General features: G+C 42.2%; 2 protein-coding genes across 2 annotated transcripts; one reads left to right on the forward strand and one right to left on the reverse strand.

Moving 5' to 3' along the window:
* Positions 1-278: 278 nt before the first annotated feature.
* On the reverse strand, positions 279-7854 carry ca7 (carbonic anhydrase VII). The gene is made up of 7 exons (XM_030377177.1): positions 7673-7854; positions 6759-6956; positions 5822-5940; positions 5250-5345; positions 4272-4334; positions 3499-3654; positions 279-698 (listed from the first exon to the last, which is right to left on the reverse strand). The coding sequence occupies exons 1-7, from the start codon at positions 7707-7709 to the stop codon at positions 576-578; spliced, it is 792 nt and encodes a 263-aa protein (XP_030233037.1). The 5' UTR covers positions 7710-7854; the 3' UTR covers positions 279-575.
* Positions 7855-8176: 322 nt separating this feature from the next.
* Positions 8177-19133, forward strand: nae1 (nedd8 activating enzyme E1 subunit 1). The gene is made up of 20 exons (XM_030377176.1): positions 8177-8438; positions 8813-8916; positions 9002-9062; positions 9177-9207; positions 9813-9884; positions 10282-10361; positions 10806-10915; positions 11844-11953; positions 13110-13172; positions 13275-13338; positions 13461-13552; positions 14789-14848; positions 15284-15417; positions 15965-16040; positions 16422-16461; positions 16979-17065; positions 17569-17661; positions 17768-17882; positions 18458-18507; positions 18645-19133. Exons 1-20 carry the CDS (start codon positions 8389-8391, stop codon positions 18752-18754), a joined length of 1602 nt encoding a protein of 533 aa, XP_030233036.1. The 5' UTR covers positions 8177-8388; the 3' UTR covers positions 18755-19133.
* Positions 19134-21410: the final 2277 nt, after the last annotated feature.

A 21410-nucleotide genomic window follows, 5' to 3' on the forward strand; every position in this document is an offset into this window, starting at 1 on the left:
CACCTGTAGACTAGCAAGTCTACAGGTGGAACCATAACATTTAGTAGCAGACTCAGGTTTGTGTACTGGTAGACACAATAAATGAGTTGTGGATGCTGGGCACTATACTGCTGCTATCACCGTAGCTGTCTCGGTACCACCAGGAAATGCACTCGTAGAACTAAGGAAGTACTCGTAGTAGCGCTATGAACCCAGGAAACGGTAAAGTGTACACAGAAGTTGGCTGTTTAAACTGCTGGCCATGAGGGAGAGGAAAAGAAAGACCGTCTGAAGACCTCCATATTTAAAATATTTAATGTAATGTATAGGATAGCAACACTTTAAAACAAACTACAAACATAATTCAATTGGATCTTCTCTCATGTATAACATATATTATAATCTTTTGTTATTATACAATCAGGAATTCATCATTTATTGCATAGTACATATTGCGTTAGAGGTAAAGGTGAGCCTGGACAGGTAGATTCCGAATGGCAGCCTAAAGTCTCGATATATCAATGGATGGCTCTGTGATGGTAGGACAGACATGGTGCAGGGCTCCAGGTTCTTCTTCGGGGGCAGGAAGGGGTTTCTCACTTAAAAGAGGCAAGAACCTTTCTGCCTTTCAGGGGCTGGGGGCTCCGGAAGTTGTTCTCCATGCGACTCCTCAAGTCCTCCTCTTCTCCATTGAACACCAGCATCCGGAACTTTCCCATCTGAGAGATAGAGAGAGATCCAAAGGAGTAGAGAAAGGCAATAGTGGCCAGCCGTTTTTTTTGGTTTACCATCGAGTCACCTTTTTCCTCAAAAATGTCTTTCAGTTATGACATCACTGAGTCTATGCATGTAAGAATAACAACCAAACCATAAATAACGTACGCTCTGTTGGGGGGGCATCCCTCTCAAGCCCTGTTGCATCGTAAAGGAAGTTCTGATGGATCACGTCATCCCCAACTGATCCCTACTATGTATAGTCTTGTATTAATATCCTCTTTTACTAGAGTGTCCCCTCCCTCAGCCTTTAAATAAAAAAAAAGTGAAAAGCTATGCCTTTCAATGCTTAATATTGTATCGTATACTCTGTAAAACAAATAAATACTAACTAGGAATAATTCTCAAGCTTTAGGGGACATTTCAACATCAGAAGAAAAGTTTCAATATTGACGCATGCAGAAAGAAAACTACACCCATCCAAAGCCTAGCACGTTAAGATATAATACCTGACAAAAACTCCATACTTAAAACATTCTGTCACAGTTGCGCCAGAACAATAATGTATCAGCTGGCCTGGATGCCATCTGTTATTCCACGCAACGGTACGCTTGCTCTACAGCTATGTGGGGAGGTGAAAAACAACATAAGACCCTGTTGTGTAAGGGCTTTTCCCTGCTGGGTCTCCATGCAAGCCTTTCTCAATTAAAAATCCCCAGAGTCCCCCTTCTCTCCCCTTGCACCCAGCCGCTCGTCCATTCATCTGGATTATCAACATGGGGGGGATCAAACGCTTGAGGGTTTGGAGACTCTGGTCAGGGGGCCAGTCGCCTAGTTTAAACCCCACTCCACTGGCCCCCCCACCCCAAACACACATGCTAGGGACATGGGTATGCGGATACCAAGCTCATGACCGCACACAAGCCCCCTCTGACAGAAAAGCCGCCAGCCCTTGAGGAATGGCGGATGAAACAGAGGAAGTCGGCATGTGAGGAGGGCACCCAGGGGATCTGGCAGTTGGCTTCCCAGGAAAACAAGCACAGGATTTCAGCCTCAAGGCCTCCATTTGATCACCGCACGCCACCAGCCATCAGCGGGGAAAAGACTAATCTGAATTATTCTGCTCAATTAATTATAATTACTTTACCTTATTTTAAAAGGCGTTGTTATTGTCGTTCACTTATCCACTTGAATTTCTAGTTTGCACAGACAATTCTAGTGAAAAAAAGTACACCAGAGAATGAAAGGCTTAATTCGGTTTGATACGACACCTCTTGTACTGCAACCTTTAACCTGTAAAAATACACCCAGAGCTCGTCAATCGGCCATCTCTGTGGACTCTCAAACTTCTCACAAGACCAAAAATTTGGCCAGGACAATGCACGTTAACCAAATACACCAGACATGTTACCGCATGTGCATTTTCTAAAGAAAATGCACGTGGTTGCACTGTCTTGTGTGCAAGGTTCCGCGAGCATGCCAACATGCTAATGCCACCGAGGGTAAAGAGCGAGCACGCCGAGTTTTGACTCAATGGGCCGCTTCGACGCGGACTTGCGATTGATCGAACAATGGGGCTGATCGTTTTAGTTTTGTTGTGAGTTATGGTTACCCCTGTTGCCAAAGAGGTGCTTTGCTTTTTGGAGACCAGTCCAAAAAGGTTTCCATTTCACCATGACCTCACTATACGTTCTTCCAGGTGGCAAAAGCCGAAGCGTTCTCCGATGGCACCACTAGTAAACGAGTTTGTCGAGTAGTGGTGCAATCGGCGAACGCTTCGCAGGATAGCAAAATCTATCCTGATGGATATTATGGGTCCTTTTGGCAAAAAGCTTCAACATGTCAAATAAGGGCTCAGATACCAAGTTTCAGAGTTTTTTATCAAAAGGGGCGTGACCCACAGCCATAGAGGTCTGAAACCTAGTTATAGCGTCCCCTGTGATCATAGCAGGTCAAAACTTTTCGGGAACCACCTCACATGCGGTCTACACATGCTAATTGAATCTGAGAACTCTCAGGTGTTCATGTTTAGAGTTACTGATTTTAGCCCCATTCACTTTCAATATAAAATATTAATTTTGAAAACATTTAGACTTTTTGGTAGGTATTGGGTGCAAATCCAAATATTGGAAAATAGGCAGGAAGAATAATAAGACACATGTTTACAATAGTTTGGCTCGCTTTGCAACCACACTAATAAGGTAAGGAGGCTGCACCAATGTCCTTGTGGTTTTCCAGCAAACGCATTACAATCTGTAATCTGTTAAAGGCCTTGGTCCAGTACAGTATCATTGTGTTTGACTTATTAAACCCAGAGATCAGATTGAAAAACTGTAGTTCTACTAAAACCTTACAGTAGCACATTACAATAAGAGTATATCAATTAACCAAACAAGGTAATGGTGTTCATGTTAAGTAAGGTTTTCAATTATAGGATTTGTGTTAGAGGTAGTGAGTTAGGATTTAACCCAATTTCCCTACCCATAACACTTACCCCAATGCTAATGCTATATTAGTTAATGCTACTGCATAAGAACAAATTGCAATACATTTTTCATTAACATACCATTATTGCGAAGTATTACGATCCAACGCGAACTCTTCAAATTTGGCCTCAACACAACAAACTGAGTCTCTTTTTTTCTCTGCATTTCCAGTGGGGTGAATGAGTTTTTAAAACTCAAGGAGTTTTTAAAAAACTCAATCATCCAGGACCTTACTAAACGTTCAAAATCCTTGAGAGTCTGGGGTCTATTATGCGTTTTCACCTTTTGCGGTGAGGGTAGTCATATCTGCCGCCTTTACCTGTTTTTCGGAAACTACAATTGGCTCCTTCAGGACAATCCAGATGACACTCTCATGCAAAGGGGGCGTGGTCAGAGAGCCGGGGTATGTCCAGAAGTGAAGGCTGCTGGGTAGAAGGCACTTGGGGTTGAAACCTTTGAAATCTGAAACGCTTCCCTGTGGACAGTAAACCCCAAAATCAGAACAGTTCAGATGATCAGGAAATTACCATATAATCATATCCCAAACACTTCCACTTGTTTATTCATTAATGTTATACTTAAAGGGGACCTATTATGCTTTTTCGACTTTGATGACCTATAAACGTTGTTATAATGATTGATAGTCATGTTTAACCATACTAAAGTGTCAAATAATGACGTACATGGATTTCGACGTATTCCCTGGTGACAGTCTGGGGTGGCTGTGCAGAGCGCTAAACACTCGGGACAATGTTTGCGATTCACTTGTTCACATTTCCGGGAAATCATCTACGTAGAGGCACTCCTGCCGTGCCCCCATATGCCTGGTCAAATCTGCCCACGCGCGCGCTTCAAGGAAGGTAACCAATCACAACGGAGTTGGGTTGGCAGGAGGGGGGCGAGGGGGCGGAGAAGGACGAAACCGAGCGTTGACAGAGAATGCTGAAAGCACCCAGATGAGAGGAAGAGTTTCCCGAAAATCGAAATAGTTTTTTGTGTATGGTTAAACATGACTATCAATCATTATAACAACGTTTATAGGTCATAAAAGTCGAAAAGCATAATAGGTCCCCTTTAAGGTTCTACCATTACCTTAAACTTCACCATGTACAAGGCGTCTGTTATCTTGTGGAGCCATCTGTGATCATCACCTGTCTAGCAGAAAAACAAAATGTGTTGTTATTTAACCCATGTTAGTGATAAAAATAAGATTTACAAAATTGTTTTACATTCTTTGGCTCCAAATGCTAAATGGTCTTAGGGAAACAAACCAAATCGATGTTGACACATTTCTATCGTGTTTCAAGTAGCTTTCAAGTTCATATGGCCCTTCTGGTGAAAGGGATACATGTCCCAGTGACCGTCAACCACAATGCAAAACTGTTGGTGATATTCCCGCTGTGGTTAGCTATTGGTTGGCTTAATATCAAGGACATAGTTTATTGCATTTTTCCATGTATAAGTCATCAGTCCACCTTATCCATAGAACTGCTCAAGGTATCAAGGTTTTTGGAATACTTTCCTTGCCAGTTTAAAGTCTTATGTGTTAGGAGATGTCCTGTAATATTGGTTTCAGAATCAATTGTCATAAAGAACTAAACACACAGCTGTAGAATTAAATTAATGTATTATCAGTAGCTTCTAAACCTTACCGTTTCAAATCAACTTTGTTAGATCCTTTGACGTATGACTAGAAATTACCAGCGGACAATCAGTGAGACTGATGATGCAGAACTAAGCAATGTCAGCATAGCCCTTTAATCCCATTCTGAAGCTCTAGCAGTCACCAGGTGGTAAAAACAAAGTTAAATCTAGGAGGGAGAGTTTCTTAACACTGCCCACTGTTTACTTATCAAGGATTCAAAAGGGCCTCTATTCTAGTCATAAAGATAAATTAACATCAACATAAACAAATAAAATAATGTTGATTTTAGGCTTTGTGCCTTAATTAATGCTAATTTGGAGCCTTATTTAGGCATTTAGTCAAGCTGCCGCTGAAATGAGTATCAACGAGATGACCCTAGATCCAAGAGGACCACTGCAGAGGAGGACCAAGCGATGGCAGCCTACCTCCAGGAAGATGCCGAGGACAGCCAGGCCGTCAGGTTCCTGGGCAGCCTGTCCAAACGTCTTGTATTTCTCAGCGTTCCAGTGGACTAGATGAAGCTGTGGAGATTGAGACAGGATTAATACACACTACAGTCAAGGTAACCGGTCTGTTCTCATGCTGCTCTTATTATCCCAATGTGCTGTTGGGAATCTTTGAGACTCATCATTAAGCAGCGGGGGGGGGTTTAGTGCATCTTGCTCAAGGTAGACTGCATTGTGGCTCAAAACCTCAGAACCTTTTGGCCCCGACCAATGGCCCCAAAATACACTTGGATTGGGTCCATGGGGCCACGGCACACACGCAGTAGAAGACTCGGGGCACACTGGAATTGATGATCCTTTCATGTTTTGTGCGTTCAAAAAACGATTTGAATAGAACATTAATAAAAAATGCTTTCCTCCATTTCCAGTTTGCATTTTCTTTTTCCACATATTCTGAACAAAGCTTGAAAAGGTTGAACATCCATTTTCCTCATATGTTCCAGTGGTGATCGGAGACATGGGCTGATAAGCTGATGAACCTGATGACTGACCTCTGACACAAAGGCCTTCCCTGCCACGGTGTGTTCGGACCCATGGCATCCCTTCTCCCCCCAGTGAAAGTGGAACTGCCTCAGCCTGTAAGGGTTGGGCAAGGCCCCCCCATGGATCACTGGAGAGAAGGATTGAAGGTTAAAACAAGACAAAAGCAGGAAACATTTTCTGAAATAGAGAACATTTTGCACTTTTGCAAAAACTCCTTTAAACAGATCCTCTATGTGGACGGTGGCATCTCCTGAAAAACTAACCTAAATGATTTTACTCTCAGAGAAATGATGCATATGTTTGTATAATCTTGTGTCTTTGAGTAGACAACTACTCCTATTGAAGTCTTACTCTGTACTGTTTAATGACTCAATGCCTACTCAACTATATATTATTCTGTAGAAAAACAAAACAACAACACCAGCAGCAACTGATGGTGTTGGCTGCTGGCTGCCGGTGGTGTCATGGCGATGATGGATGCGTCAGCAAACAACCTGACATTTCTGAGATTATCATCTGGCATAATTATGGACTGTTGGGCAAATATCCACCCAGTGAAAAAGGGCAAATAAGGGCATAATAACCATGATGGTCACCCTATAGCATTACATTTCTACTGCAGCAGACAAACACTCATACATCTAATTACCGCATAATCAGAGGGTTGGGTCATCCCTATGATCTGGTTCTCTTGTCTGAAAGGCCGTTTGCACTTTATCACAATGTAGCTTGATAAGCCTTGTTTAGAGCATGCATTTAAAGACGTTGAAGTCGGATCTTATTCTGTAAGCCTCATCTGAGCTAAGATTAGGTTCATGTTCTTTGTAGAGAAGAAGCCAGATACTCTCATTATAAAGTCGCATTAACCATTTTCTAAGGGTAAATTACAAAATAAATCTACAATTACTTTGCAACAATTCAACATTTAAGCAGGGAGCCTCTCACCGGATCTGGCGTCGGAGTCGTCAAACTCGACCACGACGGAGTGTCCATTGTTGGAGATGTTGATTGATGTGCATTGGTCGTAGGAGAGTTGGATGGGAGCCAGGCGAGGGTCGAACGAGGCTTCGGAGGGGACAATGTCAATGGGAGACTGGCGGCTCCCTTGGGCGACGGGGTAGTCCTTATGCCACAAGGATGGGCCTAAATAAACACATGGATGGTGGCATTTTATTCAAAGCGGTGTATTTATAATTGATAGTCAGTCGGCATATCTGTTGGGAAGCAACAGCTTTAAGGTCCAGTTTATCGAGGCGAAGCAGTGAGCACCTGGGATCTCAATATAGAGTCTAGACGCTAAATGTTATAAACAGTATGGCTGGTTGGTTTATTGAAATTGCAATGGTGACGTAATTACAAATATATTTTTAAGTGTTATTGCCGCTTGTAAAAAACGATATCCAACAAATCGTGCCAAAAATATAGGCAATGCCATAATTCAATTATATAAATCTAAAGAAAAAGCCTATCCGTATAAATAATAACGCTGTGATTTAAAAGGTTTGATAAGCACTCCTAATTGGACTGAGTTGTGTGAAGGAAAGGGGATAGTGAGAGGAAGTAAAGCGTTTTTGTTGCGGGAGCTCTGTAGGGCAGAGATAACCAAACAAGTGTGAGACAAGTGGTTAAGCACGACTATAAACAGCAGATAATCTGACTAATCTGGAATTAAGAACTGCTCGGTCTATCAACAACAACTACATCACTCAAATCCTGCTGCACCAGAAGAAGTAAACGTTCCTTGATTGGAAAACATTTTGTAGGTCCACATTTACGCATGCATGCCAAACGAATAGTCTACTATGAAAAATGAATGAATGAATGAATGAATGATGATTCTGGGTGATATCCAAGCTTACCATTCTCTTCACCGTACCCCCAAGTAGACCCCTTCATCTCCTCTTAATGAGATCGTTTTACTTTTTCTTTTTTCCCCGGCCCCTGACTTTCTCACCCAGTACTACACTGATCAGGTGGCTGCATCGGTGCGTCTTCTTGTTTTAATGATCAAGATGAAGGTGGGAAGGGACAATTATCCTTCAAGACACGCCCCCTCCCAGCATTACTTATTGCATTCTGTCGCTCGGCGGCGTTGTTATTGTTTCTTGTTTTTAGATTGTTTAGCTGAAACGATGTAAAGGATTAAACACCCTGCAAAACATTAGAAAAAATAAGATAACAATTGAAAACAGAACATTTGATCAATTATATTTAATATACAGTCTCCAATTCTAGTCGTCTTTCTTTTTCTTCTTTCTTCCTATCTAATATTCTCTCTTTTTAAACTTTCGTACATTTTTTTTCTTTTTTCTTTTGATTGTTCAGGTCTGTGAGTCTTTTTGTGTGTTCAAATTTAGCCTTAAAGGGAATGCGAATCTAATTCCTGAATATACCAATCGCCCGTGCGTTAGACAAGGGGTCTTCCAACAACAAAGGCTTCGTTGTTGGAAAACCGACACCCCTAGAGGACAAAGTAGAGGACGAAAGACAAGCTCATCGCAAAGTCCCGCGATGTTTCCATTTGTGCGCTTTGTGGGTAGTACTAGTCCCATGGTACTAGCCTGGAAGCTCTAGCATGGCAGCTACTAAAGCATCAAAAGAGCAGAAATATGACAGGCAGCTGAGGTAAATTAAACGTAAATGTATACTAAGAAGGAAACGTAAATCAGCATTATTATTTAGATATAACTGATGCAGAATAGGCATGCCTAGCGTTAGACCTGTTTAGCCAACTAGCTCTAGGTAAACATTACCAAAATCACTCAGCAAGCCAATGTAATGTTTCATTGTAAGGTGATGATACATCGTATCTTAATTGTCGTATCGTCGTATTGTAATAAAGTGCTTTCCTGCTTCCTGCTTGCTATTCCGTTCATGAATGTCTAAAAGCTAAATAAATATTCGGCATCTGTAAGTAAGCTACCGGTAGAGGAGTGTGCAATGTACAGGTTTTAGTTTTTGTATGCATTCTTGCTTCATGATCCAACCCCGTCTTGCAGACTGTGGGGAGACCATGGACAGGAGGTTCTGGAGAACGCCCACGTCTGTCTCATCAACGCCACCGCATCAGGGACAGAGATCCTTAAAAACCTTGTACTTCCAGGTGACCACAGTATTACAATACAGTTTCTCCAAATCATACAGACGTTGACTAATCTCTTAATCAACTTTTTAATTGTGAATTCAAGGCATAGGAGCTTTTACCATCATTGACGGCCACACAGTCTTAGGAGAAGATGTGGGAAACAAGTGAGGAATTAAATGAGAATCACATTATATTTGTGGACTGATTCAGATTTATTGAGATGTGCGTAATGGAATCAATATGTCTAACCCAGTGTGACTTTTGTTTTTGTCTTACAGCTTTTTCCTCAGCCAAAACAGCATAGGAAGGGTAAGTCTCACTATAAGCAAAATGTGCACACAAATTGTCTTCCTCTCTTTTCAAAACCTCCTAAACATGTGAGTGACCTGCAGTACATACATATGAGCGCTGGCCACCTCGTCCTTCTGTGTAGAAAAATAACACTCATAACAGCACTGATCATCAGTAATACCTCCTTCCCCGCAGAGAGTCCCATCAGGGATGTCGAATGCAGGCCCAAACCACAATCAAATCCCAGTTTTCCATCCCCGAACCACATTTTGGGTGCATGGAAATTAACATTGAAAACAGATGACCCATTGTGCAATCAGATGCGCCGATCTGTTCTTGCCCTTAAATGGATAAACGTTTGCCCATCACTTTTACTAGCCAATCAAAGGCTGCCAGCCTCTTTATTCCCTTAAATTATAAAACAGGCAGCTGCTTAAGCAGGTAGCAGGATCATCACATATCCACTGTTGTTTTGCCAGGGTAGGTCCTTTAAACACGTCTTCAGTTAGAACCAATGCGTTCCCTTCATCAAAGCCCTAGCTATACCCGCTCTCGCCAATCTCTTCTTTTGTTAAGTTGCAATGAAATGTACATTAATATCGTGAAACACATTTATTTTCCAGAACCGGGCCCAGGCTGCTACTGAGCTGCTCCAGGAGCTGAATAGTGATGTCTCTGGAAACTTTGTTGAGGAAGTATGTTGACTCTTTGAAACACATTTTAAAATCGACTCGGGGTCAGCACCCCGAGTGGATTTCAACCCTTTGGGTGGCCACCGTAATCCATTCTGGACCAATAATAATATTTTAATGAATTTCAAAATTGTTTTTTGAGACTGACGGTGGGCACCAACAATTTGAATTACGAAACATTGTTACCTACATAATGTTATACCTTAGCAATGTTTTTAAATGTTTAAATTTAGCAATGCACTTTACCACGACAATGTACGTAGTTGAAGTTAGACACAAGCCAGTCTTCTTAAATGACGGAGCTTGAATCAATAAAGTTAAATTTGATCTTAAAGAGATGATACGTTATGAACATTGAACTGAACAGATTGTGAATAACCTGTTGGTCTATCTTCTCCAGAGTGCGGACCAGCTGTTGGACAATGACCCCGAGTTCTTCCACAGGTTCTCCATCGTTATTGGGGTTCAGCTTTCAGAAAGGTACTGACACCAAGGCACAGTTTCCAACTCACAACTTGTTTGGCCCTACTAGGGTCCCCTTAGATTGCTGACTAATGGTATTGTTTTTTGATGATACTTGCATTATAAATGATTTAAATGGTTTTAAGGTCCTGACCTGTATATACACACAGCCATGTGCAAATAAATCAGTGTTTGGTGCAACACTCATAAATTCACTGGAATATTGATGTTTCAGGCAGATATTGAAATGGTTAAAACGATTTTAGAGTCACTATATCTCATGAGGCAGAATGCTCTAAATATAACTATTGCATTTCTTATTTCAGTAGATTGGTTGCGATTCTGACTAGTTTGTACTGTTGGTTGGTTTTAGTTGCCATGCTGCAGTCAGTGCTGAATGTGGATAACCCTGCTGTTTAAGCCCACTGAGCCAGCCTGTGTTTTGTATTCCCTGGGTGTCAGCACGCGCCTGAGGCTCGGCTCGGTTCTGTGGGCCGTTGGCGTTCCCTTCCTGGTCTGTTGGACCTATGGCCTCATGGGCTACATGAGGCTTGTGGTGAAGGAGCATACAGGTGAGTGCTTCGCATGTCAATCTTTAACATATGAAGTCCATAAGATTCAGTCAAGGCCGAAGTTCCTTTCCCCCAATTCTTCTGAACTAATGCCAAGATATCCCCTACTAAGAGTCTTTACTTGTTGTGAAAGTCCCTAAAAGCTATATCCAGCAAACAGCTTCAAAAACATGTTTTCTGGAACTCAAATACAATGTTTACTTGTTGTGAAAATGCCATAATATGTCTGCTTTAATACTGCAGACTGCGCGGCCCTTACTTTGTGATGAACTGAAACACCCCCTGCACTGATTGGGCACATCGTTCTTTGTTGTTGATCAGGATGGTCTCCCAAGGCCAATAATGGACGCCTCTTTCAGAAGATGGTATAAAGGCTCGGACATACTTCCTGCGTTCCGCACGCTGTTCCATTCCTACTGCAATTCTGGGTCTGCATTGGACTGGCGTTCCACGCATGCGCATTTCCCGTCACACTCCTTTCTAGTTTCTGGTGGTCATGCACCATAACACTGTCTACCAACCGCCATAAAAAAGCAGAAGGAGAAGCAAGGGCATTAGGAGCTTCATGTATCAATTTGGATCTCCTTTACATCCTCTGATAGCGCTTGCTATGTGTACTTTATACGCGCTCACAAATTGTGGGCTGCACGAGGTCGACCACACGACCCCTTGCGGAAATGGCCGGAAAACGACATTTACATTACGTGGACGCTGAAGGCTGAATTAGCCTTAATTCTTTCCCTTTAGAATCTCTAATGTTTCTAGCCTAACCTATCACAAGGTTATGATGTTATATTTGATCAGTCTACTTTATAACCCGTACCTCCTATATTTAATTCTGAAATCAGCTATATGACATGAACATGTAGTTTATATGTTGATGAAGATCCAGATGTATGTTATGTTTATTGTGATTCTGTTCCACCAGTCATAGAGTCTCACCCAGACAATGCCCTGGAAGATCTCCGGTTGGACCGGCCCTTCTCTGAACTCACCGACCACATCCAGTCGTACCAGCTGGAAAGCATGGAGAAGAAGGTGTGTGTGTGTGTGTGTGTGTGTGTGTGTGTGTGTGTGTGTGTGTGTGTGTGTGTGTGTGTGTGTGTGTGTGTGTGTGTGTGTGTGTGTGTGTGTGTGTGTGTGTGTGTGTGTGTGTGTGCACATTTACATTTAGCAGGTGCTTTTATCCAAAGCGACTTACAATTAGTACATTATGCCGCGTTTCCACTGCAGGGTACGGTTCGGTTCGCCTCAGTCCGGGAGGGAGGGGGCGGTATAGCCCAGCTCAGTTCCGAGGTCGCGTTTCCACCGCTTCCATTTGTTTTTATCGCCACGTCGCCCGGAAGTGACGGTTCTCTCGACCAATGAACGGAGGGGCTGTGTAGCTCGAATTTTCCAGTACCCTTTCAGGCGTCGTCTCGTTTTCAGTACCCCAACGGAGGAGTACTGTAAACGAGGGCAAAACGAGTACGGCTCAGTCTGGGTCACGCCCACTTTTGGCGGTGGAAACGCAATCCGTACCGCACCTTTGCGAACCGTACCGCACCCTGCAGTGGAAACGCGGCATTAGTCATAAGAAAGTGAAACAATTATCGCTGTTGGTAAAGTAAAGATGTTTGTAGAACCAAGTGCAACCCATTCCCCGTACACAGCAGTGATGGCTAACTAAAGCAGGTGCTACACAATTAAGGACTATGAATAAATAAGTAAGTGCATACATAAAGTGCGACACAGGGTATTCTTTAGCCTGGCTATTACCAGACCAAAACAATCGTAGATTGCACGTTGGTCTGGGGAAGCTGCGGCCATTTTCTTCAACACAAGAGGCATGGTCAACTGGCCTAGTTCGCCTGCTTGGTGGTTGGCTCCCGCAAAAACGTATCGGAAGCAGAAAGGAATGTGTTGCTCTTCTCCAGACCATTGTGCAGGGCGAACTCAAATCGCCGGAAGAATGTGCGGGGCTACCCAGGCTAGGTATTCTTAGGACTGGAACATACTATGGACTAGTATGTTCCATAGTATGTAGAGGTTGTGGTTTTCGACTCCACCCTGTAGTCACAGTACAGAAAGACTCCCTAATGTGTCCTGATGGTCCGTAGACTCCGAGGGTTAGTCTGTAGACTGAGTGTATCTGATGTCTCGAGGCTGTTTGTATAAGATAGTTTGTATGTGATGTTCTTCCTGGTGTTTGCAGGATCACAGTCACACCCCCTGGATTGTCATCATTGCCAAGTTCCTGGAGACGTGGCTCACAGAGGTAAGAGGAGACCTGCTATGGTCTAGATAGACGCTCCCCATGGGGTGTTTGTTTAGATTCATATGATTTTTAGAAAGTGTTTGGTTTGTTTTTATCTCATAGCATGATGGTCAGCCACCCAAAAACTACAAGGAGAAGGAAGCCTTCAGACAAATGATCCGAGAAGGTAAGGCTACCACACATCGCTGAAACACCTCAACTTGAGTGGTTTATCATTGTGAGTAATCGTTGAATTATTAACACATGACCAGGTGTTGCACAAAGTGATATTTTTACTTTTCTCCTCAGGAATCTTGAAGAAGGAGAATGGTGTTCGAGAGGATGAGGAGAACTTTGAAGAGGCTGTCAAGAACGTCAACACGGCTTTAAACCCAACCAAGGTACCAATGTAGCCTCTATATACCACCCTGGAACCACATTACCAAGTAACCTTGCCTTATCTGTCTCCATACAACCATCTAACTAGATTACCCAGAAGACCTGCCTCACCTGATCTATACATCCCTGGAATAACATTATCCTCAAACCCTGCGTATTCGGTCTCTGTACAACCATGTTAATACATAACCCAAGAACATAGCATCAAGTACACTTGTAGTTTTAAACCCCAAAAGGTACCCATGCTATTTGTCCAGATGCTATATGTAACAAATATACAAACACACCTAACTTCATCACCAAGCCTAGTCTATAAGTCTATACGACCCTATAATTGCATGACCCAGAAACCCAACATCACATCTCACTTTATCACGCCTCCAAATGTTTCAGAATGCAGCAGCAAGACTGTTGACTGGGACAAAATAGTGGGAGCATATCACACCCGTTCTTGCATCCCTTCACTGGCTGCCAGTACAACATAGAATCTGTTTAAAAACAGATCTTATGGTGTTCAGAGCCCTCAAAGGCCAGGCCCCATCATACAACTGCGATCTTTTACATCCCCACTCAGCCCCTAGGTCCTCTAATAAGGGTCTTCTTCACATCCCCCACTCCTGACTCAAACAAAAAGGTGACCGGGCCTTCGCAGTAGCTGCTCCGCGCCTGTGGAACCAACTGCTACCTCACTTACGTGATGTCCCCTCCATTCCTGCCTTTAAATCAAGGCTCAAATCCCATCTGTACACCCAGGCCTTTTCTCCCCATTAACTATCTGACCTCTGCACTGCTATCTTTGTTTATATGTGGATGTCTGGGTTTTATGTATTTTCTATTTAATATTGCTATTTTTACCTTCTTTTTTACCTACTAAATGCACTTTGTTCAGTGCAAACTTATAAATCTGATTTATAAATACATTTGACTAACTTACTTTACTTACACTTTACATCGCTACCAAGATATAAATTTCACCTCTACACAAACCTGACTACATTACCCAGCGACCAAATATTACATGACAACATTGTGACCTAGTAAACCAGCAGTGCCCTTTCTAACAACCCTGATGTTTTCCCGTCTGGAATTAATAAAGGGCGTTACCAATACAACTGTCTGATTAAATGACCCTGTGTTCTACATGCTTTTTTATCTCTGGTTAAACCCAAATTGTTTGTTCCCGAAGACATTCCCTTTGAGTGAGCAGGTTGGATAGTAACATTATCTTGTTGCTGCAGGTTCCCAGCTCGGTGGAGGATCTATTCAACAGCGAACAATGTACTAACATCACATCCCAGGTGAGTCCGTCCCATATAAGTAAGTTAGACCCGACAGGACAAGTGGGCCAGACAAGTATGGTCTATCCACCTTCCAAAGGTCTTACTCGGTCAGTTGACCCCTCAGTGTCTGGGCGGATGGACATGATAGAATGAACCAACCAGCACTTATGTATTGATCAATCAACCAAACGTAAATAACTTTTTGCTGTTCCGAATTCCAAAGAGATTAACAAAAACGGGAGAATAACAATAAGAACGACAAATCTGAGAACAACAGTTATTTGAGAGCTTTAATAAAGATTACACACTACTCGATTTGAGAAGTAGGCTAAACGAAAAGTGTTTAGCCTACTTCCAGAGGACGGTAGACCTTGTGGATGTTGCTAGTTCTAAGAACATGCATAAGTCTCCCCTTGCACTGAAGCAGCGTGTGTGTCCACGGCTGTGTTCCAGAGCGCAGCCTTCTGGGTGATGCTCAGGGCCGTGAAGGAGTTTGTCCTGCATGAAGGCAAGGGATGCCTTCCCGCTCGAGGCACCATCCCAGATATGATCTCAGACTCCCAGAGGTTCATCAACCTGCAAAATGTGTAAGTGTTAAAGAAAGATTTTAAAACTTTGGTTTTAGACGAAAGTGGGAGCGGTTATCTGTGAAGGAGATCGGTCATTTGCTCAGATGGGTGGACTATAGGTAAGGGGTCTTAAATTAAGGGGGAGTTAATGAACGCTCTTAATGTACGCACTTCTTCATAGTACTTAATTGTGTAGCATCTGCAGTAGGTAGCTATGACTGCTGTATACGGGGAATGGGTTAGCCTAGCGTTTGTTAGTACTTGCACTTGGTTCTATGAACATCTTTACTGTACCGACAGCAATATATTGTTTCATTCTAATGACAAATGTACTTATTGTAAGTCGCTTTGGATAAAAGCGTCTGCTTAAATGCCCTTTATGTAAATGTGAATAATTGGTCATACTGTAGGTGAGGGGATTAGATACGTGTATTCATTAGTGAGGGGGTAGTGGCCTTATTCAGGGGGAGGGAGCTGATGGGTGCGATGGTGTGTTTGAGGCCTTTGTGTTTCTTTGTTGGTTGATCTTGTGGTTGTGAAGGCACTGATGTTTCTTGGGGTAAAGGTACCGGGACAAAGCCCTGCAGGACGCTGCAGCTGTGGCCAAACATGTGGAGTCCCTCCTGCAGACTACTGGGAAGGTACTGGGCCACAACCTGGACCTCTACTGATACTGTAACATCCCACTCAAACCTCTGTTGCAACACAAAACTCCTGCTCTGTTATTACACAATATTGACGTGAATGCTGACAGCATTGGTATTTATATGGCAGGTCAGGTTGTTTTTTGTCTCATCAGCTTCTTCTCCACTAGGTGGTATTGCAGTATTACATTACCTTCTTGGGCTATAGTAATATTGTAATGGAAACATCATAATGCGTATCATACGTTATCAACCATTCATACGGAATGGTGGTAAATAATGCCTTACTTCATCGCAATCATTTTGATTAATATATATTTTTTCCCATTCTTATTAACAATTAATACATTTGAGGGTTTTTTCCCCTTTCTCTCCCAGACCCCCGAGACCCTGTCAGAGAAGGACATCAAACTGTTTTGTAAGTAGAGAAGTCTGATAACCAATTAAAATGTGCTCCTAATACGAATTTGCACTGGAGAATCATTAGTGTGTTTCTACTTTGACCAGCATTAGCGCTGCTAGGAAGTACATTGATTATTTTCGTCTAACTAACTTAAGTCCAGCACGTTTGCCAGAAAAAGTGAATTAACAAAAGTTTTGAGAAGGAAAACCCACTTAGTGTAATTAGGGCCAATCATCGTGGTACTAATCAGATGTTATGTCAACTTCAATCTTTTGACCCTGTTTTCCTATATTTGTGTTTCCTAATGCCATCCATTTTAGGCATTAGACTTGGTTTAAGAGGTTTTTTTTAACTTGACCAATTGTAGGGTTAGGGTTAGTAACATCGTATTCTATATTAATGCGTCTGTATGTCGTCACCAAATTATGTTGAATCTCAATGCAAAGTTATGTTTTGGGAATTCTGTCATACTGTGAAATGTGTGACAACATGCTGTGTTCAACTCGGTGGTGTGCGTTTGTTTTCTCTCCAGGTAAGAACGCTGCCTTCCTGAGAGTGGTACATTGCAGGTCTCTGGCTGAGGAATACGCGGTGGAATCTGTGAACAAAGATGAAATCAGTGAGTAGCGTCACGCTGTGTCTCTATTCTTCTTCTTCGATTATTATTATTATTATTATTATTATTATTATTATTATTAGATATCAAGCATGGGATGACCTGGTACACAAATCACACATTTACATACACTACATGTTTTATGTATTATGTTTTGAATATATTCCGGTTCAAATTAATATTTCTTTATTGTCAATCACGATGGACAGAAAAAAGTTGAATATATGTACGCTCAGTGAGACACAACATTCAATACAGTATACAACAAGTTAAAGAATGGAAGCATTTGGTTAAGTGGACTGGGTCTAGTGCAAGTGCACAGAATGTTATTTTTTAAGTCGGTGATATTGATGGCATCAGGAATGAAGGAGTGTTGAAGTGTGTTACACATACAGATATAGCATCTTCTGTCGGTTGGCGGTCGAGCTTGTCATGCTATGATGCTGTATCTGTTCTATTGGCGGTGCTTGGCAGTGTAACCCTCCTGAGTTTCTCCGTCTCCTCAGCCTCCTGTATGGACAGCCCAGACAGTGAGATGGTCCTCTACCTGATGCTGCGCTCCGTCGACCGCTTCTACCAGCAGCACTCCCGCTACCCCGGTGAGAACCCCACGCTGCCACAGACCTGGGTCAGATCAACCAAACGCCACCAATGGGATGCTGGAGGTATATATCTGGTTATTCTGATTGGCTATGCTTTTTCCAGGGGTGTATAACTACCAAGTGGAGGAGGACATCAGTAAGCTGAAGTTGTGTGTGACCTCGCTTCTCCAGGAATACAACCTCAACGTCAGCATCAAAGACGATTACATCCATGAGTTGTGAGTTTCCCCGGTAACCCGGCCCACCAATCCAGTCCCTGCTATTCTGTAGTACAAATAATAATAATAATATTAATAATACATTTAATTTAGAGGCGCCTTTCAAGACACCCAAGGTCACCTTACAGAGCATATAGTCATCATAAATCGTTTAAAAAAACAAGACATTGTGGAAAAAATAAATAAATAAACATAATAAATAAAAAATAAATAAAACAAAAACAAGATATAGTCGTTAGTACAAGTCACACGGCTTGGAGTGTTATTTGTTCCTTTCGGCCAAATAATGTATTCTGTGTGTCTTTCTTGGTTCAATTTATATGATACTTTTCTCCATGGAGCCTCACAGTGAATTGTTATAACTCAGGAGCCCGTAGGTAGGGGTTGGGGCATCTAGATCTCGGTGGATGCCCATAGCTAGGCTGCAGACCTCAGGGATCAAACTTGTCCGTGTAGGGAGTTGAACACTATCCTGCCCCTATTTACTTTTTATAGTTGTCAAGACAAAGGTTTGACTCTGAAACGTTTTTATATATATGTTTATTGATTTGTGCTTTGTTGTTTCTTCTCTAAAGCTGTCGCTATGGTGCTGCTGAACCTCACACAGTCGCTGCTTTTCTGGGCGGTAAGAAGCTCACATTTATATGAATAGTCAAATGATTTTGGGCTGTAAAACCATTTATACAAAGTAGTAACATGTAGTTTTCACATACAGCCACTTATTTATTAGATCCCTGTTGATGGTGGTGTTGTTTGTTTCAGGGGCGGCGGCCCAGGAAGTGATCAAGATGGTCAGCCATCAGTTTGTCCCATTCAACAACACGTTCATCTACAACGCCATGTCCCAGACCTCGGCCACCTACCAGCTGTAGACGCTACCACTTTCTGCTGGGGAAAACAGTCCACAGCTAGTGGAGCTCCATATGTTGACCAGGGAGGGCTCCATGCTAGCTGCTAATGTTGACCCTGTAACGTAATGGTGAACGTGTTTTCACAAGATCCAGCTGTTCATCTCACTTTATTTTGATGTTTATTATTCAGAAACGGAAGGTCTTTGCCCCTATCATCGAAGGAGATACTGCAACTAATCTGTTATTAAACCAGCAGACATAGTGTAGACCTACAGCCTAGACCACAACAATGTTTGAGAAAGCACTTCTCTCTAACTTTGCAGGTTAGTCTCTACATAAACATGCACTTGTGGTTGTGAACGTTAAATAAACTAACTTCTTTAAGTATGAAGGTGTCACTCTTTTATTCGTCGTCCATTTCACTCAATTATTTTAGAGGATTTACTTTCCTTGAGCAGATTGTTTTAATGTGGGTATAGATTATGTCAGAGCAAGACATTTTTACAGAAAATAGTGAACTGTTTCTACTCTGAGAATTAAATGGTGTAGAATATAGTAAAGCACAAATTTGTTTGAAATGGGGTTTAGGTGAAGATAAAGAGATGTCCTTGATGTTGATATATATATATTTATTGTGATATTTACAGGGTGATATATCATTTATTGTAATATATTTATCCGTTTTACTGGAAATTTACTGTTGATGTCTGATTTGACCAATGTTTTCCAAATGGGTGTTTGCTGACTATCATGTGAAATACTCGGGATTTGATTAGCTTCCTTAATTCGAAAGCTCCCCTGATTACTCAATCTTAAAAAAGCCTGCCAAAACTCTAACCTAAACCGATTTGTCTCATTATGGATGAATTAACCATCAGTCACAAGGTTTATTCAAACAGCAGAGGGCACTGTCATACAAATTGTCAGTATTTTTAACCAATGGGACCAGTAGTAAAGTAACCAGTCGCTGGAATATAGAAATCTTATGTCCACAAGTTGGACTGTCTTACTTTCTCAACTGTTCTGTTGCTCAGTTTACTTCATCGCTGCAGATTGAAAAATAAACGTGCAGATTGTTTATCTTTTTGGATCGCTTCCGACGATGTTATGTAACGGTTTTTTTTCCTGAATAGAAGTAGAAACATGCCTTCAGCATTTCATCAACATTCTCTCTCTCTCGCTCTCGCTCTCGCTCTCTCTCTCGCTCTCTCTCTCTCGTTTCTTCTTCTCCGCATATACACGTCTCTGTGCTTTACGATATGTCTTTGCCTTTGACAAGGGCAGAGCTCAGTGCCTAACAGAAGGGCCTATTGTAGCTAGCAGCTCCTGTCACTAAAGGTTTTCTCACATTAGCAAGAGCCTGGGCTTAACGAGGTTGGCTGGTCATTTAGATGTGCTTCTTCTTGAAGTCGAACTACATCGCTGTTGCCGCGTAGGTTGCATGTGTTTCCCACTCTCTGGTCTGGGGAGAGTCCTCTCCAAATTGTTGCACATATCCCTGCAAAACAAGCGAGTGTTTGACGGGACCGGCTGCAATAGAGGAAATTCTTGCCTTTAATTTTTACTTTGAACCTTTAGGAATAAACATAGCTATTCAATCTCTTGTTATTCTTTTTGAGTCACATCGCAAGCATTTGGTGCTTCTTTATACGACATTATTAGTTTTTTCTGTTTTTAAGCATTCCAGGCATACAGAAGGCTAGGCAGTATAGAAATATATCAGTTAATTTTGTGATATTTAGTCAGATTTTGTGAAATCAAGACGAATATATGACAATTCACATCACCTTTGATCAACATCTACTCTAGCATTAACTGAGTTTTCCCCGAGAGGGGACTTGACTTGGGAGACATTTGAAACTCTGTGGTGAGTCCTGTTTGAAGGTCAAGATATCCAGCTGTTCCCCCTTGCATCAGACTCTAGCTTTGAGTGTGTGTGTGTGTGTGTGTGTGTGTGTGTGTGTGTGTGTGTGTGTGTGTGTGTGTGTGTGTGTGTGTGTGTGTGTGTGTGTGTGTGTGTGTGTGTGTGTGTGTGTGTGTGTGTGTCTGTGCGTGTGTCTGTATGTGATTCCCCATGTGCGTGTGTACGTGCACATGCCTGTATGTGTGTGCATTCTATGTGTGTGGGCATGCCTGTGTGTATTTGTGTGTGTGTGCATGTGTGTATCTCTGCAGAGCAGGTCCAACTACAGCTGGGTCAACATCCTCATTATCGGTTGGTTTCAGATCTCTCCAGACATTATCTGCTGCCTTCGTCATTCTTTTTCTCTTCAAACTGACACCTCATACCTGTATTGTCTCACATCCCCCTGTTCCTTGACCCTGCTGTTGAAATGTGCTTATTTACGATAAACGACTTTAGTTTATTAAAGGCTGCCTCTTTGTTGGAACGTGGAATGCACTTTGTGTGATGTATTGTAACCATGTTTTACTAGCACTAATACAATCTAGTTAACCTAGTATATTCCTATAGGTCAGTGGTTTTCAAACTGTGGGGCGCGCCCCCCCTGGGGGGCGCCAGAGTTCTTCAGGGGGGGCGCGACGTGAGAAAAAAATAAACCCGAAAAAACCCCTGAAAGACGATGATTCAAATCATCAGTCGTACTTCAACTGTAGAAGTAACATAACTAAATCAAACCATTTAACAAATCTACACACTTGTATCTTCAATAATATC

This window comes from Gadus morhua, chromosome 14, assembly GCF_902167405.1.
Source record: "Gadus morhua chromosome 14, gadMor3.0, whole genome shotgun sequence".
Lineage (NCBI taxonomy): Eukaryota > Metazoa > Chordata > Actinopteri > Gadiformes > Gadidae > Gadus > Gadus morhua.